This window comes from Equus quagga, unplaced genomic scaffold (genome assembly GCF_021613505.1).
Source record: "Equus quagga isolate Etosha38 unplaced genomic scaffold, UCLA_HA_Equagga_1.0 270_RagTag, whole genome shotgun sequence".
Lineage (NCBI taxonomy): Eukaryota > Metazoa > Chordata > Mammalia > Perissodactyla > Equidae > Equus > Equus quagga.
Window position 1 is genome coordinate 540072 of NW_025799872.1, and position 25596 is coordinate 565667.

Consider the following 25596-nt stretch of genomic DNA (forward strand, 5'->3'; position numbering starts at 1 on the left):
CAAACATTTTTCTACAGCTGCAAATTCAGTACAGTGTAGTTACCATATTATCTTTCACCTGTTAAATTAAACTAATGATGCCAAAGCAGCAAAGGATTCCATTAAAATCCAAGATTCTAGTCTCTTCTAATGTTAATTAAAAACTCTTCCAAAGCCCTCTAAAATGTACCACTAGAAAGGATAACTTGACAGGGTCTTAACTTTCACATGATGGAAATAAAATGCTTCTAATAAAATGGCAGGTCCCTTGTCAGAGGTGAGACTCCCACTTTCCTGGTAAACGTGAACAGGTCTGCACTTCCACTGCACCTGCTGTCCCAGGCGGAAATGCATCCAGCAGACGGGTGGTTTATCATACAGACTCGGGGAGAATCCAGACACCGCACTGTCGATCTATCACACATTAATATATTGTATAATAGACATGAAGACTTGCGAAATTTTGTTTTATTTAATCATTTCTTTCATGAGGTCAAACCACTGTATACGTTTCGTTTCTGTACACAGCCTGTTCGAATTCTAAGTGGTCTCAAAACCCCATTCAGAACACTTCCGGTTTGTTTTTTAAGACAAAGTGAGCATTTTCCAAATCTATAGATGTCATATTTTTGCGTTGGATGACACTTATCCTCCCTTCTAAAGAATGGATATTCTCGTTCAAATTTTTCTTCACTTCAGTTCCTTTCTCCTTTGAACCTTACACCTGTGCGCCAACCAGAGCCTGAGCCTGTCCACATGGTTCCATGCCTGTCACTCCATGAACAGTGACCAGCAAGCATGTCTGTCCTACACCTTCAGAAAAGAATATCAGCATGAGGTCTGCCACGCAAGTTAGCGGAATACTTTTATATACACCGGTTTCTTAATACAGAAAGTTAGCCCCCCCACCCCACAGATCCAGGAAACTATGGAAGAGCCAATTAAGCTCTGTTTGAGATGTGTGCGCACGTGTAATTCAAACAGGCTAAACAGGACTTGTGGCCTGGGAAAACGGATAAAGTTTTACTTCTTAAATAATCTTTATCCTATGCACTTTTCCTCAAACAGAATATATGATTTATTGCCACTTAAGTCTTTCTCTTTATACTGACAGAAATTTGAAATCCTCAGATGTTTAGGAAACTAAAGCCACAAATTGAGCCCCTGAAATAGCAAAGTGAATGGCTGCCCACCAGATGGTGTGTGTGGGGACTCGGGAGGCGGGAGGTAACTTCAGAGGGAGAATTTCTTACCAATCACGTTCCTCCAATTTGCATACAGGAGTCAGACATCTGCCTTCAATAAAAAATATCTCTAAAGTATATTAAGTGTTACCTACACCTGACTCTGGAGTGGAGAAAATGGTGCATTTAGTTGGACTACGCTTTACTTTATGGCATGTTAATTTATGGTAAAGAATATAGTTTATGACAAAATATTTTCTTTATAAAGATTTTTAGAAAATGTAAATGTTAGAAGTATACATACTTGAAAAAAATGAAGCAAAGTTGGGGCTGGCCCCGTGGCTGAGTGGTTAAGTTCGCGCGCTCCGCAGCAGGCGGCCCAGTGTTTCGTTAATTCGAATCCTGGGTGCGGACATGGCACTGCTCATCAGACCACGCTGAGGCAGCGTCCCACATGCCACAACTAGAAGAACCCACAACGAAGAATACACAACTATGTACCGGGGGGCTTTGGGAGAAAAAGGAAAAAATAAAATCTTTAAAAAAAAAAAAAAATGAAGCAAAGTTAAAAATAACCATTCGAAGCATAAAAGCAGATTGGTGTTTGCTGACTAGCACTGAGCTTACACAAGTGAACTCTTGCTGCTCATAAGTATGTCAAAGTTCGCTGCTATTTTATTTTGCTTTTGAAAATCTTATAGTGTGCTGTTAGGGATTAGGTGACACAGTACCTACATTTTCAAAGTTTTACATGAAGTATTTATATACGATAAGAAACCGCAGTACTAACATTTTGATTAGTCTGAAATAAATTTTGACTAAGTGAAAAAGAACAAAAAAACCCTTCCTGATATCTCCCAGCTGGCGTCCAAACCCCACGTGAATGTTATAAACACATCACGCACGTTTCTGCAGGCGCCACGGTTGTTTGATTCCTTGTCCTACGGTCTAAAGACTAACTGCTGGATGTGAAGTTATCAAGAACCAGGAATACACACCACTTTTACACCAATTATCAGGACAACAATAACAACAGCACGGAATCCAAAGCACAAATCACAGCCACACTCGGTCTTCCACACACTGGTTATCTGTAGTGTGTCTGGCCTGACCTCTAAAAGCCACTCTCAGTCCCCAGAGGATTCATCCACTAATTGAACATACTGTGAAAACTCTGATCCTAAGACTGTGGGTGCAGCCTCCCAAACAAGCTCTTGGCTGCTCACTTAAACACCAGTTTCACATGATGTCACTGCTGAAGCAGAAGAACCTGATCCACTCACCTGCCTCTTGGAAAACAGCAAACTGCAATGATTATAAATACTCTGAATCCAGGCTATTTCAGGGAAGGAAACTAGGAACATGATTTGGTCAGTATTTCCTTGTAGGTAAGACGCTGTGCCAGAAAGCAGGATAGAGCAGCCCCAGCGTCCTGACTTCAAGAGGCTCCCATTCTTGTAGGAGACAGAGGGCTGACCAGTCTCCCACAGGGCCCTTGGAGGACACCAGGAGGAAGGACATGGCCAGCAGAGTGGGGAGGGGGTGTCCACACTGTGCACAGACCCTCCGAGTGCGGTCTCAGAGCTGTGTGAGGGGTCCGCAGTCTGTTCTAGCCAGCCCTCCACCCATGAATCACGGAACACACCCCAGACCCAGAGCTTCTAAAGGAGTCAAGAGTGAGGAAAACGTCGCAATACCACAACTGCCATGTAATCACCAATGGCCACGCCTTCAAGAGTCCTGGCAGTTATGACATGTATCAATGCCTCGTACTCACTTGCCTAAATAAAGCTACAAAAAGGCTGCTAAAACACAATTAACCACAGATGCTGCTAAATGGGATCATAGCTCTGCAGGTAGAAACTGCTACGCAGACACACTGAAGTATTCATCGGATTTAAATCTGAAGTGTGTAAAGCACTACAATTGAACAAAGAAGAACTCTCGTCACACTTCCTGAGCAAGGGGCCCCAGCAGGCCAGGCTCCGACAGATAGGTGCACACGGGGCCCTGCGGAAGCACCCTGGGTGGTGGTCCTCTCCCGGGCAGGGGTGTCACTTTCCTAGGATCGGGAGCTATGTGCCAGGCACTGCTCTGGGCAAGCATTATTTCACTTGACCCTCACAGACACAGTGGGCGTACTCTGCATGTCCCTACCTGACAGAGGAGCTGGCTGAGGCGCCTGTGGGAGCCAATAGGTGGAGGCCCCATCCACATCCAAGGAGCACACTTGGCCACTACTCTCTGGTCTTGTCTTCTAAACTAGGCCTCTTTTAGTGTTGAAATGATAGTGGATGGTGAGTTCCCCTTTCTTCTAATATTCTTATTTAGAACAACTACAAGTTTGCAACACTATGGTAGTCCTCCCAACTTTTTCTTGACAGATCCATGAAACCCAAACCTCTGTTGTCAATGAAGGGAAAGATGGTCAACAGGAGGTATGAAGTCAGGCCCGAGTGTGAGGCACAGGAGGACGGGCATGAGGGCAGAGGGCCAAAAAGGGACCACAAACAGCTCCTGCACAAACCCAATCACCAGCAGCACCAGTGGTCTGGCAGGAGAGGACAGGCGAGTCAGAGGTCAGACTAGAGGCAAGGAGGGGAAGAATCAAAGAGAATTCCCAACTTCTACCCTGAGGACTGCAGGGACAGTGGTGTCACTGGCTGGGAAACAAAATACAGGAGAATATATCCATTTAGAGAACAGGACGACCTTTCCGAGTTAGAAAGGTCAAGTCTAGGGCACAGGAGGAGAGTCCAAGTGGAGACGGCTTGGAGGACAGCGGGGTCACCACGTTCGGGGAAGGGGTCTCACTGGGAAAAGCACACTGGAGAGCCATCAACATACAGATGGCCACTGAATCCTTAAGAGCAGGCGAGATGTCCCAGAGGAAAAGTGTGAGGACTACAGCAAGGCAGAGGGACCCTAGGGAAGGCACTTGCAACTGGGGAGCTAGCTCACAGGGGAGTCAAAGAAAGGATGCAGTCGCAAGGAATACAGAACCAAGGCCCACTGCGGAGGCCAAAATTCAAGCTGGAGGTTATGCTGTTGGGGACACTGCGGGAGGTTTGGGTGATCTGCAGATGGGAAGGGAGCTAGGAGAAGGCTGGACCCCATTTACAAGCTGAGGGTCAAGAGAGAGCTGCTACCCAGGAGGAAAGGGGCTGACGGGATGAGTTACACAGAGGCTCCCCAGGTGTGCTCATGACAACGGCTCAAGAATGCCAGTGCGGGCTAGTCTCGGGTGGAAAAAGGACGGGAAATGGACATGTATGAAGAATGCAGCCAAGGGAGCAAGAAGCAGGGAGGCTCTCCACATCCTAAGACAAAGGAGCTGCGAGAGAAAGAGCGTGAAACTGGAGAGGTGTGGAAGGGAGGGAGGAATGTTTAAGACAGCCATCAGGGACAGTGAAAGGATTAACTGCTGACACGGGTAGCCTGGTTCATCAGAGACCATAATTTTGTAAAGCAGTTTCAGTGATATATTTTACGTGCAGTAAAATCCGTCAAGGTTAAGCACTGAGCTCTGACAACTGCATACATTAATGTGACCACCACACCAGGAAACACGGTTCTGTCACCCCAAAGCTTCCCTGTGACCCTCCAGCCCAGCCCCAGGCACTGCTGCTCTGCTTCCTGTCACTGTAGCTGTGCCTTCTCCAGGGCTTCACAGACAGGCCATCCCACACACTTTCTTTGTTGTGAGGTTCACACACATGGCAAGAGAGGTCCGCTCCTCTCACTGCCATCAGGATCTCACTATATGCTGTCCCCCAGCTCACCAGCCGATGCGTTGTTTGGTTCATTTGAAGCTAGGATGAAAAAAGCTCAGGACACTCAGGTTCATGTCCTTGCATAACAGGATTTCACTTCTCGTGGGTGAATGCCTAGGAGTGGGATGGCTGGGTTAGATGGCAGACACATGTCTAACTCTGTAAGAAACTTCCAGACTGTTCTCAAAGTGGCCCTTCTGGATCATGTTTCCCACCCGCCACATCCCAGAGCTGCAGGGCTGCAACTTGGTGCCATCAGTGTCCTCCATTTGGCCATCCTGGTGTCTGCGGTGCCTCTTCCTGTGGTTTTAATTGCATTCCCTAACAAGGCACAGCACCTCTGTTTGCTCATGGAACATGCCATAAAATGTCTGTTCATAATTTTTTCCTCTTTTTTCTGTTGGCTTGTTGTCTTCTTACGCTTCTTCACATATTCTGGATATGAGCCCTTTATTACAAACGTACTCTGCAGATAGCTCCTCTCACTCTGTGGCTGGCTTTTCATTCTCTCAGCTAAGAAATCTTTGTCTCAAAATCATACAGATTTTCTCTTACATTTTCTTCTATTCTTTTCATTTTCTTATTTAAATTATTTTATTGAGATCAAACTGGTTTATAACATTGTGAAATTTCAGGTGTACACTATTATATATCAGCTTCTGTATAGACTACATTGTGTTCACCACCAATAGCCTAATTTTTATCCGTCACCATACATGTGTGCCCCTTTATCCCTTTCGATGCCCCCTTCCCCTCTGGTAACCACTAATCTGTTCTCCTTATCTATGTACTTGTTTCTCTTCCACATGAGTGAAATAATATGGTATTTGTCTTTCTGACTTGTTTCACTTAGCATAATACCCTCAAGGTCCATCCATGTTGTTGCAAATGGCATGATTTGGGGGATTTTTTATGGCTGAGTAGTATTCTATTGAATATATACACCATATCTTCTTTACCCATTCATCAGTTGATGGGCACTTGGGTTGCTTCCACATCTTGGCTATTGTGAGTAATGCTGCAGTGAACATAGGGGTGTATATTCATCTTTATGCTTTTGTGTTTTTATGTTCTTTGCATAAATACCTAGAAGTGGAATAGTTCCATCACATGGTATTTCTATTTTTAATTTTTTGAGAAACTTCCATACTGTATTCCACAGTGGCTGTACCAGTTTGCATTCCCACCAGCGGTGTTATGAGGGTTCCCTTTTCTCCACATCCTCTCCAATGCTTATTTCTTGTCTTGTTAATTGTAGCATTTCTGACAGGTGTGAGGTGATATCTCATTGTACTTTTGATTTGCATTTCCCTAATAATTAGTGATTTTAACATCTTTTCATGTTCCTGTTGGCCATCTGTATATCTTCTTTGGAAAAATGTCTGTTCATACCTTAAGCCCATTAATGGATCGGATTGTTCACTTTTTTTGTTGTTGAGTGGTATGAGTTCTTCATATATTTTGGAAATTAACCCCTTGTCAGATATATGATTTACAAATATTTTCTCCCAGTTGGTGGGTTGTCTTTTCATTTTGCTGATGGTTTCCTTTGCCTTGCAGAAGGTTTTAGTCTGATGTAGTCCCATTTATTTATTTTTTCTTTTGTTGCCCTTGCCTGACTGGACATGGTGTTTGTAAAGATACTGCCAAGACCAACATCAAAGAGTGTACTGCCTACGTTTTCTTCTAGATTTATGGTTCCAGGTCTTACACTCAAGTCTTTAATCTATATTAAGTTAATTTTTGTGTATGGTGTAAGATACTGGTCTGCTTCACTCTTTTCCATGTGGCTGTCTCGTTTTCCCAACACCATTTATTGAAGAGACTTTCCTTTTTCCATTGTATGTTCTTGGCTCCTTTGTCGATTAGCTGTCCATAGATGTGTGGTTTTATTTCTGGGCTCTCAATTCTGTTCCATTGATCTGTGTGTCTGTTTTTCTGCAAGTACCATACTGTTTGGATTATTACAGCTTTGTAGTATATTTTGAATGCAGGGAAAGTGATACTTCCAACTTTGTTCCTTTTTCTCAGGATTGCTTTGGCTTTTTGGAGGCTTTTGTTGTTCCATAAAAATTTTAGGATTCTTTGTTCTCTCTCCATGAAGAATACCATTGGGATTCCGATTGGGATTGCATTGAATCTGTAAATTGCTTCAGATAATATGGACATTTTAACCATGTTTATTTTTTCCAATCCATGAGTACAGAGTATCTTTCCATTTCTTTACGTCTCCTTTGATTTCTTTCAACAACGTCTTACAGTTTTCATTGTGTAGGTCATTCAACTCCTTGGTTAAATTTATTCCTAGGTATTTTATTCCTTTTGTTGTGATTGTAAATGGGATTGTATTCTTGATTTCTCTTTCCACAAGTTTGTTGTTAGTGTATAGAAGTGCAATTGATTTTTGTGTATTGATTTTGTACCCTTCAATTTTACTATATTCGCTGATTATTTTTGGTGTATTCTTTAGGGTTTTCTACATATAGAATCATGTCACCTGCAAATACTGCCAGTTTTACTTCTTCCTTTCCAATTTGGATCTTTTCATTTCTATTTCTTGCCTAATTGCTCTGGCCAAAACCTCCAGTACTATGTTGAATAGGATTGGCAAGAGTGGGCACCCATGTCTTGTTTCTGTTCTCAGAGGAATAGCTTTCAGTTTTTCACCACTCAGTATGATGTTGGCTGTAGGTTTGTCATATACAGCCTTAAGTATATTGAATTACTTTCCTTCTATACACATTTTATTGATAGTTTTTATCATAAATGGATGTTGGATCTTGTTAAGTGCTTTCTCTGCATCTACTGAGATGATCATGTGATTTTTATTCACTTTGTTAATGTGGTGTATCACATTGATTACTTTGCAGACGTTGAACCATCCCCACATCCCTGGAATAAATCCCACTTGATTGTGGCATATGATTCTTTTAATGTATTGTTGTATTTGATTTGCTCATATTTCATCAAAGATTCCTGCATCTACATTTGTGAGCATTACTGGCCCGTGATTTTCCTTTTTAGTGTTGTCCTTGTCTGGTTCTGCTATCAGGGTAATGTTGGCCTTGTAGAACGGGCTAGGAAGTATCCCATCCTCCTCAATTTTTTGAAGAGTTTGAGAAGGATAGATATTAAATCTTCTTTGAATGTTTAGCAGAAATCACCAGACAAGCCATCTGGTCCTGGATTTTTGCTTTTGGGGAGGTTTTTTACTACTATTTCAAATCTTTACTTCTCATTGGTCTATTCGGGTTCTCTATTTCTTCTTGATTCAGTTTTAGGAGATTGTATGAATCTAAGAATTTACCCGTTTCTTCTAGGTTTTCCAATTGGTTGGTATATAGCTTTTCATAGTATTTTCTCTTATAATCCTTTGTATTCCTGTGGTGTCTTTTGTAATTTCTCCTCTTTCATTTCTGATTTTATTTGATTCTTCTCTCTTCTTGGAGAATCTGGCTAAGAGTTTCTCAATTTTGTTTATCTTCTCAAAGAACCAGCTCTTAGTTTCACTGATCCTTTCTATTGTTTTTATAGTCTCTGTTTCATTTATTTCTGCCCTAATTTTTATTATTTCCTTCCTTCTACTGACTTTGGGCTTGCTTTGTTCTTCTTTTTCTAGTTCTTTTAAGTATAATGTAAGATTGAGATTTTTTCTTCTTTCTTAAGGTAGGCCTGTGTTGCTATAAACTTCCCTCTTAGCACTGCTTTTACTGCATCCCATAAAGTTTGGTATATTGTGTTTACATTTCTATTTGTCTCCAGGTATTTTTCTATTTCTCCTTTGATTTCTTCATTGATCCACTGGTTGTTCAGTAGCATGTTGTTTAGTCACCACATATTTGTGACTTTCCTAGCTTTTTTCTTGCAGTTGATTTCTAGTTTCATAGCATTGTGGTTAGAAAAGATGTGAAATCAATCTTCTTAAAGTTATTAAGGCTTGCTTTGTTTCCCAACATATGGTCTATCTTTGAGAATGTTCCGTGTGCATTTGAGAAGAATGTGTATCCTGCTGGTTTTGGATGGAATGTTCTATATACATCTATTAAGTCCATGTGCTCTAGTGTTTCATTTAAGGTTACTGTTTACTTGTTGACTTTTCTGTCTGGATGATCTATCCACTGACTTAAGTATCGTGTTAAGGTGCGCCTACTATATTATTGAGTTGGTGTCAATTTCTCCCTTTACGTCTGTTAAGAGCTGCTTTATATACTTTGGTGCTCCTGTGTTAGGCACATATATATTCATAAGTGTTACGTCTTCTTAGTGGAATGTCCCTTTTATCATTATATGATGCCCATCTTTGTCTCTTGTTATCTTTTTTGTCTTGAAGTCTGCTTTGTCTGATATAAGTTTGGCTACACCCACTTTCTTTTGCTTGCCATTTGCTTGGAGTATCTTCTTCCATCCCTTCACTCTGAGCCTGTGTTTGTCTTTAAAGCTGAGATGTGTTTCCTGGAGGCAGCATATCATTGGGTCTTGTTTTTTAATCCATCCAGCTACTCTGTCTTTTGATGGTGAATTCAATCCATTTATATTTAGAGCAATTACTGATATATGAGGGCTTAATACTGCCGTTTTGTCTTTTGTTTTCTGGTTGTTCTATAATTCTATTGTTTCTTTTTTCTTGTATTTCTGTCATTTCAGTTTGGTGGTTTTCTGTGATGTTTTTCTCAGTTTTCTCTTTATTTATGATTTGTGACTCTGCTCTGATTTTTTGTTTTGTGGTTACTATGAGGTTTATATAAAAGATCTCATAGATGAGATGGTCCTTTGTCTGCTGATAGCCTCTTATCTCTGTTAGTCTATGCAGGTTCAGTCCTTTTCCTCTTCCCCTTCTATGTTTTTGTCATCACACACTATCATTTTTTGTGTGGTAAGTTTGTGACCAAATTGAAGTGGTTATAATTATTTTTGATGCTTTCTTTCCCTTTATCTTTTATGTTATAATTGCTTACTAACCTAGTCTGCTATAGAGCTGCAATTTTCTGATTCTATTTATATTCTTGCTCAAAGCTTTGCAAACTTTGCCTTTTTGTTTCAGGTAGGAGGGTTCCTTTCAACATTTCTTGTAAGGCAGGTCTAGTAGCAATGAACTCCCTCAGCTTTTGTTTATCTGGGAAAGATTTTATTCCTCCATCATATCTGAAGGATAATTTCACTGGATAGAGTATTCTTGGCTGACAGTTTTTGTCTTTCACTATTTTCAATAGATCATTCCACTCTCTCCTAGCCTGTAGGGTTTCTGCTGAGAGAGCTGCTGAAAGCCTAACAGGGGTTCCTTTGCAGGTTATTTTTTTCTCTCTTGCTGCCCTTAATATTTTTCTTTGTCACTGACGTTTGAGTTTCAACATTATATGCCTTGGAGAAGGTCTTTTTGATGTAATTAGGAGTTCTATTACCTTCACATACTTGCGTGTCCAATTCCTTCCCAGGTTTGGGAAGTTCTCAGCTATTATTTCTTTAAATAAGCTCTCTGCTCCTTTCTCTCATCTCATCCAGGGATACTTATTATCCTTATGTTAATTTTCCTAATTGAGTCAGATATTTCTCAAAAGAATTTCTTCATTTTTTTAAAATCTTAGTTCTCTCTCCTCCACCTGAATCATTTCTAGGTTTCTATCTTTGAGCTCACTAATTCTTTCCTCCATATCATCTACTCTATTTTTAATGCTTTCTCTATTATTTTTCATCTCATTGTGTTCTTCATCTTCAGAATGTCTGGGGTTTTTTTAGAGGTTCAATCTCTTTGATGAAGTACTCCTTCTGTTAATTTTATTCCCACCCTCACTAACCAGTCTTTCCCAGTTTTCTCATTCAGCTTCTTTTTTTCTTGGTGAGGAAGATTGTCCCTGTGCTAACAGCCATTACCAGTCTTCCCCTATTTTGTATATGGGACTCCACCACAGCATGGCTTGATGAGTGATGTGTAGGTCCATGCCCAGGATCCAAACCCACGAACCCCAGGCCACTAAAGTGGAGCACGTGAACTTAACCACTACACCACCAGGCTGGCCCCTCATTGAGTTTCTTCATGACAGCTATTTTGAACTCTCTGTCAGTTAGATTATAGTCTTCTGTGACTTCAAGTTTGGTTTCTGGAGGGCTGTTATTTTCTTTCTGTTCTGCTGTGTTACTGTAGTTCTTCATGGTGTCTGATGAAAAGATCCTCTGCTGGCACATTTGGGGTAGTAACCACCTTGCTTATTTGGGTATGGCTTTGGTTACTTTGGTTCTGAGCTGCTTCTGGTTGTATCTGAGAGCCTGCACTTTCCACTCTACAGCCTCTGCCAGAGGCATCACCAGTGTCCTCCTTGTGCTGCTTGTGCCTCTGAGGTTGCCAGTGCCTTGCTGCTTACAATGTTGCTGCAGTCTCAGGCATCGGCGACAGGGTCGCCAGGCTGCGAGCACTTCTGCTGCTCCCCAGGTCACCTGGGTCACATGCTCCCCCACAGGCTCTTCATGGGCTTGGATGCTGCCACCCCATGCACCCCCTGCACTGCTGCTCCCCAGGTTGTCTCAGGGTGCTGGCTGCACTGCTGCCAGCTGTGCCAGATTCACAGGTGTCGCTATCACTGCTGGGGTCTAGTGACCCAGAGACTTGTTTGCAGCCCCCACTGGTGGTGTAGCTGGTGTCAGGGGTGCCGCCACTTGGGGCTGGGTCACTGGTTCTGCTGTGGTTCCTGAAGGCTCTGGTCACAAGTTCCACCTGCCACTGCTGGTGGGGAGCAGGGCCTAAGCAGGTTGTTGTTATTGGTTACTATACAGCCTCTGTCTCTGACACTAGCCAGTGTGTTTTGAAAACTCAGGCAAGTGTGCCCCACCACAGCCAGGAAAATCTGGGTTTTGTATACCATCCCTGCTGTTGGAAAGACCTGGACACTGCCAAGGGAGAGAAAGCAGGTGCATGTGATGGATCCCCTGGGAGACAGGCAGGGAGGAAGCCACACCTGTTTTTTCTGCCCCTGCTGCGTCTGCTCGCAGTCACACGAGCCTCAGCACCACTGTTTCCACTTTGCTCACAGTCGCATGAGCCATGGCACCCACTGTTTCTGCTCCACTTGCAGTCACGTGAGCCACGGTGCCTGCTGTTTCTGCTCCCACAGCTACTGCTCACAGGAGCGCACATCAGCATGAGGCTTCACACTCTGGATCACTGCTGCTGGGACAGTAGGAGGGGCTGCTCCCTTAGTTCCACTGCCTCCCAGGGTTCAGTCTACCCACCTTCAGATGTACAGATGAATGGATCTCTCACGTATTCTGTGTGTTGTGTAGTAATCTTCTGTTGACCAATGGATGTCCAATTGGTTGCAATTTAGAGGAGAGACACCAAGGGAATAACTCACTCTGCCATGATGCCGACGTCACCCCGTTCTTTCTAATTCTGCATGCGGATATCCAGCTATTGTAAAAACTGTCCTTTCCCTCTACTTACCTTGGGCTTCTGATGAGAAGAGCTGACCATACATGTGTGAGTCTACTTCTGGACTCTAATTCTGTTCCACTGACCTATATGACTACCTTTACGTCAGGGCCACACTGAGTTGATTACTAGAGTTTAAAATGAGTTTTGAAATCAGGTAATATGAAGTCCTCCAACTTTGTTCTTACTTTTCAAACTTTCTGTTGCTATTCTGGGTCCTTCGCAGTGCCACATGGACATCAAAATCAGTTTTTCAATTTCTACCCAAAAACAAAGCTTGCTGGGGAGCCAGCCCTGTGGCCTAGTAGTTAAGTTCACATGCTCTGCTTTGATGGCCCACGGTTTTGCCAGTTCGGATCCTGGGTGCGGACATGGCACCGCTCATCAAGCCATGCTGAGGCAGCTCCCACATAGAGGAACCAGAAGAACCTACAACTAGGATACACAACTATGTGCTGGGAGGCTTTTGGGAGAAGCAAAAAAAAAAAAGACTGGCAACAAATGTTAGCTCAGGTGCCAATCTTAAAAAAAAAAAAAGCTTGCTGTGATTTCAGCTGGGACATAGTAAATCTACATAACAACAGTGTTTTGATCTATGAACATATATATCTCTCCATGTATGTAGGTCCTTCTTTAACTCAGACCACAGATTTGCAGTGGCATCCACCTGTTCAGCTGTGTGGTTCTCTAAGATGTCCTCTGGATGGCACCTATTAGAGTGGAGGATTTGCTGAGCAGGTGAGATGGAAGAAGGTGCAAGAGACAGGTGATGCTGGTCTAACCAGTTCAACATGACCTCCCTGGGGGCAGGCTTGCTAGAGAAGGGAGACACTGTGAGAAAATGGGCAGAGGGCACCATGGAGGGCCAAAGAGCAGTGTCAGCTTGTGAGAACACTGAGGGTAGAAAGCAGCAGTGACAGACGGAGAAAGAATGTTGAAGTTCAGGCAGGAAATGGAGCTCTTCTGGGAGAAGAAAGGCCAGTGTCTGACTCTGGGCCTAGACGGGCCAGCACAGTAGAGCTCAGGCCACACCGTTACAGGAAACAAGCTGCCTATGGGCCATCTCCAGCACACTGGGCTCACTGACGATTCTGGAAGGCAATGTGGAAGACTGATAAGATCCCCAAGACTTTAATAAATGACAAAAAGTGACTGAGGGAGTGACTAGGAGCAGTAAAAGGTGGTAAGTTTAGATGGCCTGAGTCTCAGAAGAGTTATCAAAGGACTCCATCAAGAAAGTAAACAGACAGGGGCCAGCCCCATGGCTGAATGGCTAGGTTCTCACGCTCCGCTTTGGCGGCCCAGGGTTTCACCAGTTCAGATCCTGGGTACAGACCTAGCACCACTCATCAAGCCATGCTGAGGGGCATCCCACATAACAGAACTGGAAGGACCTGCAACTAGAATATACAACTATGTACCGGGGGCCTTTGGGGAGAAGAAGGAAAAAGAAGACTGGCAACAAATGTTAGCTCAGGGCCAATCTCCCTCATAAAAAAAATAAAAGTGCTGACGAGGATGTAGGGAAATCAGAGCATTTAAACAGTGCTGGTGGCAGTGTAAATGATGTAGCTGCTGTGGAAAACAGGAGGGTACAAGCTTCCTCAAAAAGCCAGCCCAGAGTTACCATATGACCAGCAATTCCAGTCCCAGGTATAGACCCAAGAGAAATGAAAGCATGTGTTCACACAGAGACTTGTACACGAATGTTCACAGCAGCCAAAAGGTGGAAACAAAGAGAATGTCCACCAGCTGCAGAATGGATTACCTGTAGTAGGCATATCCACATAAGGGAACAGCATTTAGCCATAAAAGGGGAGAAGTGCTTGTTCTCACAACATGGATGAACACTGACAACATTATGCTCAGCAAGAGAAGCCAGACACAAGAGATCCCATTATTCTACTTCTATGAAACGCCTACAACAGGCAAATACAGAGAGACAGTACATTAGTGGTTGCCAGGCAGCATGGGAGGGGGAGAAGTGGGGAGTGACTGCCAATAGGTACAGGGTTTCTTTCTGGGGTGATGAAAATATTCTAAAATTAGACAGTGATGATGGTTGCACAACTCTATGAAAGCTAAAAACACCACTGATTTGTATACTTTAAAGGGGTAAATTTTATGATATGTGAATTCCATCTCAATAAAGGTGTTAGAAAAAGAAAAAAAAAAACTTTCTAACCAAGAATGGCAGTTTTGGAAGTAACTGGCTGGCAAGTTCAAACTTTGTTACACACCTTCTGGTCCCAGACTTGGCTGGTCTCAAGAAAGGTGCTGTCTCTGGTTGAACTAAGTCAGAGTGCTTGGTGTGCAGAGACTGCTGGCGAGGCTCAGGGTGTGGGTGTGTGGGTGGGTGTGTGGGGGGGTTGTGTATGGGTGGGTGGGTGTGAGTGTGGGTGTGAGTGGGGGTATGTATGTGGATGTGTGTGGGTGGGTGGGGGTATGTGTGAGGGGGGTGGGGGTGTGTGTGGGGGTGGGGGGAGTGGGGGGAGCGGGGGGTAGGGGGTGGAGGTGGGTATGTGTGTGTAGAGGTGTGTGTGTGTGTGTGCAGGCCCAGGGTTGGAGAGCCGCCGTGAGAGCCACATTTCCAACAGAAGCGATCTCTTCCCATCAGAGTGACACACAAGGTCTGGTTACACAGTGCCAGGGCTCTGGACCCACAGGGGAGGAAAGAAGCTTGAAAGTGTCTGCATGGTATTTTTAAGACTGAGAATATGCCTCTTATTTAACATGAAACTAGAAGATTCCAGGTCATGAGAAGAAACACAGAGAGCAAAGTACCCCTTGTGAACTTCTCTTTGTTTCCTTGGCCTCAGTCCCCGTCCCCAGGCATCAGACGCTGGGTACCACAAACACCGTATCTTTCACATCAGCTCTCCTCCTGGCTGGCTGTGCTCACCCAGGAAGAATTCTGCTGGTAGACCCCATACCTTCGGGAGCAGCCAAGCTGGAAACAATCCTGCAATAACTACGGAGCACAAACTCCTCCCTGGACTGTGCCCCTCTTCACAGCAACATGACTTGGGACCCACTCAAAACCTGTAAAATAGACAGCTATTCTTGAGTGTCAACGATTCCAGCAGATTCCTCACAACTTCAGGCTTTCCACCCTCATATTAAAACCAACCAGGAACAGGGAAGGAAGCTCTGATGGGAAGAAATAAACAAGCAAAAATCTTCTGAGTTTAGTCTTGTATTTTCCATTTAAGGATTCCATACATAAATTTTAAATGAGCAAAGAATAAAGCTTCTTACTAAAAGCAGATTCTAGGACCTAATAGCTTAGAGCCCAGTATGTGAGCCCGAAGTTCCACATGGACCATTAAGTACGCAGAGCTCATGTGCATGATGATGACATTGTAATAATGACAATATCAGTAGAACAAATTTTTTTTTTTTAATTCTGGAAGATCAAATATCAATCTGTTAAAAGTGGTTATCTTCCAGAACTGGGATTATAAGCAGCTCTCACTTCCACACCGCATAATGGTTGAACTTTTTCAACCTTCCAGGCCCCTAACATTATATTCTCTAGAGCCCAAAAAGTCCTCAGATTTTAGGAAGTGCTTCTTAGCTCCTAGGAAACTACAGGATGACTTCTTGGGAAGGGAATGTATTGAGTTAACTTCATTTAACACTAATATGCAAAAAGGAATGCCTTCTTCAGGAGGTCCACAGTGTCACACTACCACCTCCTACAATGCCTTACAAGGTAGAACTCAGAATAAAGGAAGCCCATTTCTATCTGGGTACAATTCATACCCAACTCACTTTCAAAAAGGATTTCAGAAAGGATCTCATCACCAAGCTCACTCCAAGAGGGTTGCACAGTATGTCAGATACATCATAAAACCTCAAAGTGCCTGAAATTATGCTGCTCTTCTCTGTGAAGCTGGTTCCAAGTACAACGTGAAACCCAGGCAGGGGCCAGGCACAGTAGCTGTGAGGGCTGTGGGCTGCCTGGACACGGGGCAGCAGTTGCAGCCACAGCCCATGACCCCTCGTCAGGGAAGCCCAGAGGGAGAGGACACTGCGAGTCCAAGCTTCACCCTCAGGCCTGCTGCAAGCCTGCCGTGCACCCCGACCCTGCAGTGCGCCCCAACCCGGGGGGTGCTACAGGTGTCTGAGACAGCAGAGAGCTCCTCTGTGCCTGGGGACCCAACATGCTACTCTCTCGGAACCAGGCTCCCTCCTCCCTGGGTCGACTGCTGCTGCACTAGTCCTTAGACACTTGTAAAAAGGATACTCAGTGACTTCAGTGGCAGACAACAAAACACAAAAAATACAAAGTTAGAGATAACCATGGGTAATGTTCTAGGTAAATGTAAAGCCAAGTATTCCTCTGTGACCTGACCGATTGCCCTGGGATAGAGCTGCCTCCGGGAAAGAATGCTGGGAAAGGAAGGTGACTGAAGACAGTGAACCGCAGGGAGGGTTAAAAAGGACATTCAGACCCTCAAGGGAGCAGTGAGGGGAGCTCTGAGACGAGGCAGAGCCGCAGGGGAGCTCTGAGGGAAGCATTCTAGGACCCCGCAGAAGGACAGGGGTTCAGGCAGCACCAGCACCTACAGGACTAGGCTGGGCTGGGGGCAGTGAGTCCAAGGGAAGCTCTCCTCTGCCTGCTCCCCACAGTTGGGGTGTGGTGTGGAGAGAGCAAAATAGAGACTGAAGAACTCCACAGGAGAACAACGCTCGTAGGATCCATGGTAGAAGAAAGGGTGGCATACATCTCTCAAGGCAGCTTGTCTAACAGAAAGGAGGTGGCAGAAGGGACTCTGTGGCAGGAAATACTTGGGGGTCATGAACAACTGACGGGGATAAAAACTTGAAATGCAAGAAATTGAGTACATACTCAGAAGTTTAGAAACACAAAAACCATTAAAGTGAATACAACACATGAAACTAATGATTCAACTTAAAAAAATTTTTTAATTAAAACAACTAAATGGTTACCCAAAATAAAAAATTCCACAACTAACTAGGATTCAAATCATAGAACAATAAGAAACTCAAAAGCACATTGAAAAAAGGAAAAAAGGGCCCTCCTTCAGCATGAGCTTATGGCCAGGAGATGAGCCCACAGGGCTGGCGGCACCACACCCTGCAGGGCCCCCACCCCTAGATTTTACCTTAATGAAGTGGCTTCCCAATGTCCTGAACACAAATCAAATACGCTTACGTTCAAACCTCAGCATTTGCTGCCACTTCACTAGGAGCTCCTACCATGGAAACAGAAGGACTGAATCGCTTGCAAGCTGACTGGCTGCCCTCGCTCCTCTCTCTACCGCCCTCCTGTGACTTTAGGTTCTCACTCCATCCAGCACCACACTCCTGTGAGCAGGGTTCCTGATTAATAACGCAGCACAAAACAGAACTCCGTCCCCTTCGAGCCCCCTCTGAGGCTATCATCTATGACCTCACGGTCCCACCTGTCCTCCCTGACTACCCCGGCTTCTTCCTGTGCCCCTTACCCACAGAGCCCACCCCAGACACATTCTTCTCTCAGGACAGCCAGCGCTGTGGACAGCAAGGCCGAAATGCTGAGAGGGCTGTATTATGTGTTAAGGGGTGCTTTGGATTGATGAGATAATGAGTTCGTATAACACCAACCCTCTGTGAACAATAATCTTGGAGATTTGACTTTGGGGAAATGCTATAAAAACAGTAGCATAAAAAGAATGGGCCAAGGAAGACTTGAACTTGAAGATAACAAAATCAGATATCCTTAAAAGCTGTGTACGCAACATACTGCATTAAAGAAGAACTAATAAAAATCATGAGAGTTTCTTAAGCAACAACTAAGCAAATTTTCAAAAGATATAGTTACACAACTGGAAAAAAGAAGAGACTCAAAAAGCAGATGGGATACAGACAATTCTATATAGCAGTAATGTTCTCGGAAAAAATCATCACATCCAATTTCCCACTATTTATGTTAAGATTATTGAAATGATGCTGCACACAGAAAATGTGGATGAAAGGTCAAAACATAAAAGTGACCAACAAATGCAGCTTTTGAACTCAAAGCCAGACATGCCTGCACTTCAGAATGTGACTTTAAAAGTCCTATAATGTACCAAGCTACTGAAAAATTATTTTGGATTGCTTCTCCATTATGCCATAAAAACACCCAGCTAATTTTTAAAGTACACATGTTGATAATGCATAAAACTTGACTGCATCCTGATTTTTAAGAAAAACAATAAACAACACTAAAAATGACTTAGGGAACAATGGGAAAAATTTGAATATGGACTTAATATTAAATGACATCAGGAACTACTGCTAATTTAGTTGATATGATGGTAACATGAGTAAGAGATTATCCTTATTTTTAGGTGGTGGTGATAAAAACTAAAGTTTTCGTAGTTGAAGTGTTATGATATTTGGAACATACTTCCAAATAGATCCATTAAAAAACAAACACACAGCTATAAATATACTTTATAGCAAAATGTTAACAACTGTTGCACTCAGATGGTGGATATATGGATAGACAGTTTCTATTTCACCTTTCTAACATTCCTCTTGACCAAAAACCAGGAGAACACATGAGAAGGACATTAGTGACCTGTCACTAGACTGAATTGGTTTTCCAATGACTCTTCAAACAGCTCCTCACGTCCCTTACACATGAAGCAAGCCAGCTCCAAGCAGACGTATGCACCTGGTCTGGGTCCTGGGACCCCCGCACCCCTGCTATTCAAAACTCTACCCACCTTGTAAGAAACAAGGCTTTGTTTTGTCCTGACATAAAAAGCAAACTGCTTAACAAACCTAACGAGCACCATTCTTTCAGGCCCACCTGATTTCAGACTGCACTTCTCGCATCTGCACTTCAGGAGGGTATCTATCCCCAGGAGCTTAGCATCAAGACTGCAAACTGCAGCACTTCACAAACGCAAACACACAGGAAGGACGCTCTGGCCAACAGCAGAAGGGAAGCTTTTCTCCTTCAAGGACCAAAAAGCAAAAGAAAACAAGCAATTTCCAACAAGAGGAGAAAAACTGACTTTCAAACAGAAGTTGAAAACCCCGCATCAAGAACTCTTAGAATGAAAAGGGAAACACTACAACATGTCAGCAAGGGAAGGACTGGAGGGCAGCAGGGAGCAGGAGGAAAGAGGCGGGAAGGCATTCCGCTCAGCTGTTCAGGAATCACCAAAGCTCGCTCTAAGGCAACACATGAAAACTCCAATTAAGACTGTTTTTGGGAGGGGAATTCCGACAGAACTCAGAATTTTAAAGGAAAAATGCCTTCGGAAACCATTCCACACAACCCCCTTTCACCACAAGGAACTGAGGCCCCGACTGCCCAATCCCCACCTAACGACCGGTGACTGTGGTCCCAATGCCAACAGCAGAGAATGCAGAGCCCATCCACCCAGCAACAGGATTCAAAAGACCCCGGGAAGCCACCCACAAGCACAAGTCCAAGCCTCCCGGTGGCTCACACCAAGCCAGTGTCACGCCCACATCAAAACGTAGAACTCCCCTCTAGAAAACCCAAGTTAAGCTACTTTCACAAACAGGAAGGGGGAAGATAAGAAAGTAAATATTAAGTGTTAATACGACAGTACAAATGGACCATTTCTTTAATGAAATTGAGTCCCTCTGTCATTCAAAAAGCATTAAAGCCTGAACTAGACTTTTATAATTTTAGACGATTAGTAAGAAAGTTATGAAAATTATCAAACTACACTAAAATGTTGACCTAAGCAACAGATGACTCTATTACCAATCAAAAAAATTAGTATTTGTAAGTAATAAAATTAATATATAAAAACTTTAGCTAGGGGCTGGCCCGGTGGCGCAGCAGTTAAGTTCATGCACTGCACTTCAGCAGCCTGGGGTTCGCCAGTTTGGATCCCAGGCGTGGACCCAGATACCACTGCTCAGGCCATGCTGTGGCAGGCGTCCCACATATAAAGTAGAGCAAGATGGGCATAGATGTTAGCTCAGGGCCAGTCTTCCTCAAAAAAATAAACAAACATATAAGTAAATTAAAAAAAGAGTCAGGCTCATTTAAGTCAAGACTAAATTTAAAAAAAAAAAACTTTAGCTAAAAGATTTCCCCCTTTCTAGGTACAGCACATGAAGAATTCCTCTAAAGGAATTTTTAAGGACATCTATAAGTTTCCCTAAAATATAGGTGCTGGGAACAAGGTAGGTTGTTTTTTAAACAATGCAGATCCTGAAGTTAGGGGAAAGCATGATATTGCTAGTTTTGAGGCATATTTCCTTCTACAGTAAAGGACTATTATTCACATCATTAAAGCAATAAGCAAAATCAACAGGTGATGACGACAAATGTTGCAAATGCAATGAACTTGTACCTTAAGTGAGGCTAGTGGATGTTCTGGACCAAGTAAACTCCAATGAAAGGAAGCCAGATCTTCATCAGGTAGAATGTGATTTCCTGGAACACAAACACGGACACCATGAAAGCCATCATCATGAGTGACACCAGGGAGAGTGAACATCACTGCACGCATGTTCTGTACCTTACCTTTGTCTGCTTGTCTCAGACTCTGCAACATAACTTCTTCGACCATCTCATGTGATACACCACATAAAACTTCCACACAGAAATTGAGACTATTTCTTCATCTTTTAATACAAAGAAACATGCAACAGGCTGACTTCTTGCAGCCGCCTCAAGTAGAGGATGAATGTCCAGCGTAGTTCCAACAGCATTCAAACTGAGCAAACCGCATAAAAACCTAAGCAACTCCCCAGCAAAGTACTGAGGTCAGTGTGATAATACTGGGATGCCAAATACCGACTCTGATACAAGTCCCACTTGTTCACGAGACGAGCATGGTTCACACTGCATTCTGTGAACGAGGTTCGACAGCAAAGACAGAACCTGCGCAGTCATAAAATCTCCCTAAGCCAGGTTAAGTGACACTGACTGCTGCTTGTGACATGGATCAACACCCTCCTCCTGTAATTTCCACCGCCACCCACAAATAGATGTGACAAAGCACAGACTGCAACACCACCAAGGAGTGCCATTCAGCTGTGTGCCGCCAGCAGGGCTGTGTCACAACAAGAACTGTATTCTGCTGAGAATCTACATTTTGGGGGACACTCTCCATTCACTGAAGTGCCTGGATGCCTGATACACTAACATCGTTAGTATATTAGTTATCTCGATGCAATATAAAAGCAGTAATTTCCTAAATTAATCTGTGATTTTTATATCACAATTTAATTACCTCCACACCGAGAGAGCATTCATTCATTAGCTGCTAACAGAAAGCAGAACGATGTGAGATCATCTGCAACACTGCTAACCATAATATTCTAAACACACAAGCACTGAACAGCCGTGATGTCCAGAGGAGCAGAGCTGAGTCCTCCGAGCCCAGGTACCGAGCTCTGCACTGCTCTCCTCTGCTCACGGTTGCGCAGAACTTTACTGTTAGGAAGTAGGAAATATGGGGACTTTTTTTGAAGCTTCTGTCTCAAAAAATATTAAGCCAATTCCACCATCAGTAATAGTCTGTTAAAATTTGGTTCAAATGCTTAAATGAATATTCCATCCAACGTTTCTACAACAAAACAACTGAGAAAGCTATATTCTATTATGAAATGGACAAGAAAAACAATCTTTCTCATTTGAAGATACTGAAACTATTACACAAAATCTAAAATAAAAATGCTCACCCAATTAAGAGTTTATCTGCAACTCGTCTAAATTTTTTGAAGAAATTCCAAACCCTAAATTAATTCATTACTCAATTATTCGAAATGTTACTAATGTTTTTCATTTATTTTAAATTTTATAAAACAATTGGGCTAGAAGAGTACGCACTGGCATTATCTGCCAAGAAATGTATTCAATGTCTCTTAAATAAGATAAACAAATATCCTTCCACATGTCAAATTAGCAAAGACATTCATATTCTAAAAGCATACAATCTTCCTATTCATCTAAAGTCAATTAACATGTCCAAATCATTCTGCATGACATTTAAGTAATTATGAAACTTTTCAGAACGTGCCCATCCCCATAATCACTTTTAATGTCAGAGAAAATATCCTTTTTTATTTTAATTTTGAAAATATGAAAGTATATTTAGAAAATTAGTTTTAATTCTCCAAATCCTCTCACAAGAGTTCCCGAACAAAACGGACAGAAAACAGCCAACACTGACTTAAAGACACATACTTGAGATTAGATCCAAACAAACAAGACAACCTGTGAAATTGGAATTCTGTCAACTGATTCTTATACAATTTTAAATGCCATCACCAAATAATACATGGAAAATTGTGGCTCCCTCACTATAATTTCTAATTGTGTAAAACTTTTTTGGAATGTTTATAAAAATCTGATAACTAGAAATTTCTAAAAATTACCCACAATATAATTCCCCTCTTAAACACGACTGGATGGGATGCTAACCTCGCCAGAAAACAAACTGTGAGAGTACCATAAGGCCTCACTTAGCTGGAGAACACAGAGCTTTCAAAAAGGGCCTGCGTCCCAAACAGCCCAACTCCGTCCGTGCAGGGCCTGGGTTCTAATCATGAGAGGGCCTCACTCAGAACACGTTTACCCATACTGTAGACACAGTTCTTACAAACTCCCAGCAAAATAGAGCTGGCTACTGAAGCAGCTTGAGAGACAGGAGCACAAGACAAGCACAAGACAGGGGAGCGGAGAGGAGAGATAAGAAAGGAAACAAAAATGAAACACAGACATAAAGTGACAGGTGAATATATCACCTACTGGAAAGTCATTTTTAAGTGAAAGAATTTAATATATAAACCTTAGTTAAAACAAGCTTTCGTCACTTCTGAGTATTTGGCATTAGGAATTCTTCCAAGACTGTTTTTAGATTTTTTTTCTTTTCTGAGGCAGATTAGCCCTGAGCTAACTGCTGCCGATCCTCCTCTTTTTGCTGAGGAAGACTAGCCCTGAGCTAACATCCGTGCCCATCTTCCTCTACTTTATATGTGGGACACCTACCACAGCATGGCTTGACAAATGGTGCCATGTCTGCACCCGGGATCCAAACCGGCAAACCCTGGGCCAGCGAGAAGTGGAAGGTGCAAACTTAACCACTGCGCCACCAGGCCAGCCCAACAGACATTTATATCTTTACTTAAAATGTAGGCACTGGAAACAAGGAAAATAGTTTATTTTTGTTGTTTTTCTTTTAAAGTAGTGTGTATCGCAAAAGTGAGGGGAAGACGTAGGGGCTGGCCCCGTGGCCGAGTGGTTAAGTTCGCGCGCTCGGCTGCAGGCGGCCCAGTGTTTCGTTGGTTCGAATCCTGGGCGCGGACATGGCACTGCTCATCAAGCCATGCTGGGGCAGCGTCCCGCATGCCACAACTAGAAGGACCCACAACGAAGAAGATACAACTATGTGCTGGGGGGCTTTGGGGAGAAAAAGGAAAAATAAAATCTTTAAAAAAAAAAAAAAGTGAGGGGAAGACGTGACAGGGCTAATTTCACAGCGTAGTCTCCTCTATAATAAACATAATAGATGCCAAAGGTTTAAAGATCTAATTTTTATGGTGAGAATGCATTAAGATTTGTGATTTTAAGATGTTATTGCCCCCAAACTTCAAGTGAATTTATTCACAAAATTAGTTTTTTGGCCTGAACAGACCAATGTATTTATGAACAATACATAAATGAACACTTAAGAACAAAAGCACATTATCAGCAACAACAAAAAATAATACCGAGTAAGGAACGCCACTGAAAAGGAAGCTGTTCCCTGGTTGTTTTAAACTTAAGACACAATGCAAAGCATCCCAGCATTACAATTTAAAAAGATCAGTATGTTCCCAGTACAGAACTCCCTGTAAATCGAAACCGTTTTCACGGTGCCCACCTACCTAACAGAGCGGCAAAGATGGGGAAGCGGTTTGGGTTCAGGTCCAGCTGCTTGGCCACCTCGTGCATCAGGTACTGGCTCGTGGTGAGACTCTTCCCGTTCCGGCTCAGTTTCAGGGCGTGGGCACTGAAGTAGTAGGGGATGTTGCACAGCGCATAATCAGAGTCATATGCAACCAAGCCGTGGAAGCCGTTTTCTCTGCAGAAACCGATCACTTCTTGATGATGGTCCTCGATGCTCTGCGCAACCTGTGCAAGTGAGAAGAAAGCTCGTCACAGACTGGCTCCGCAGCAGCACGCACTCAACGCGCAGACCCATCTACACAGATCCTGCATGCTCCAGATACGAAAACAGCCGAGAGAGCCAGACAGGCAAAAGGGCCATCAGGAAGCCTGCAGAACACTGCTCAAACAAGAAAGCCCGCGGGACACCATCTCCTGGCCAGTAGCTATGATCCCACCCAGACTGCAAATTCACTCTCAATTTCCTGTCAAGTGCAAAGATCACCCAACTTAAAAATATATGATGCCAGCTGAACTTTGGGACAGTATTTTTGAAGGAAAAGAGAGAAAAGGGAAAAAAGACTGAAAAGCGAAATGAAGAAGAGTGAAGGAAGAAACAGACAGACGTCAGCCACCCTCAGTGAAGCCAAAGTAATTTCTTCAAGGAGATCAAATGTATCAAATAGGTGAAATAATCATAAAAATTTTCTCTTAATAAAAGCTAAGTAGTATCCATCACCTACGTGTCTACTTTTTATACACCCTGGCGCATTCAGCACAGGGGATAATAATAAAGACGAACACATCTTCCCCCCAAAACAGTGGTCACATGCTCATTGTGTGCAAAGGCCCAGGCCCGGTGGGCGCCCCAGGTTCAGGACCACCCTGGAGACGAGGCCTGCCCAAATCCACTGCCTTCTCAGGGATGACCACAAGCCAAAGCTGCTGCTTCCCGCCCTGCCTCTGCCAACGGTCACCCCATCTACCTCAGGCATCCCTGACTTTGGGGGGGCCAGAGACTCTCTACTGCTAGAAATATACCAGAAGATACCGACACACGTTTCCCTAAAATGAATAAAATCAAAGACAGTCGATTCCTCTCCTGCTGTTTCCCAAACTCATTCGTCCAACGACAATCTGGGACGTTTTGTTTCCACAATGTAAGGCATTTTAGAAAACAGAATTTTAAACTCAAGCAGGTGATTCAACTACCTGGAACTAAGCCTCCACAGAGCCCTAAAGCCGAAACCGCGAGCCCTGCAACGGAAATTCCCAGAACGGCGCTGCCCAATGGTGGCCACGTTCAACTAAAGCTAAATTACGCGGGAAACCAAGCTGGCGCGGTCAAGGGTCACCCACCGGTGGTCAGCGCAGGGC

At 43.4% G+C, this 25596-nt stretch overlaps 1 protein-coding gene across 1 annotated transcript in view; it reads right to left on the minus strand.

Moving 5' to 3' along the window:
• LOC124233892 (constitutive coactivator of PPAR-gamma-like protein 1) overlaps window positions 1-25596 on the minus strand; it is a 109461-nt gene that overhangs the window by 66050 nt on the left and 17815 nt on the right. The window contains exons 3-4 of the mRNA XM_046651167.1: window positions 24219-24465; window positions 20696-20778 (exon numbers count right to left, since the gene is read on the minus strand). Of these exons, the coding sequence (XP_046507123.1) occupies window positions 20696-20778; window positions 24219-24465 (330 nt within the window). The remainder of the gene's footprint in view (window positions 1-20695; window positions 20779-24218; window positions 24466-25596) is intronic.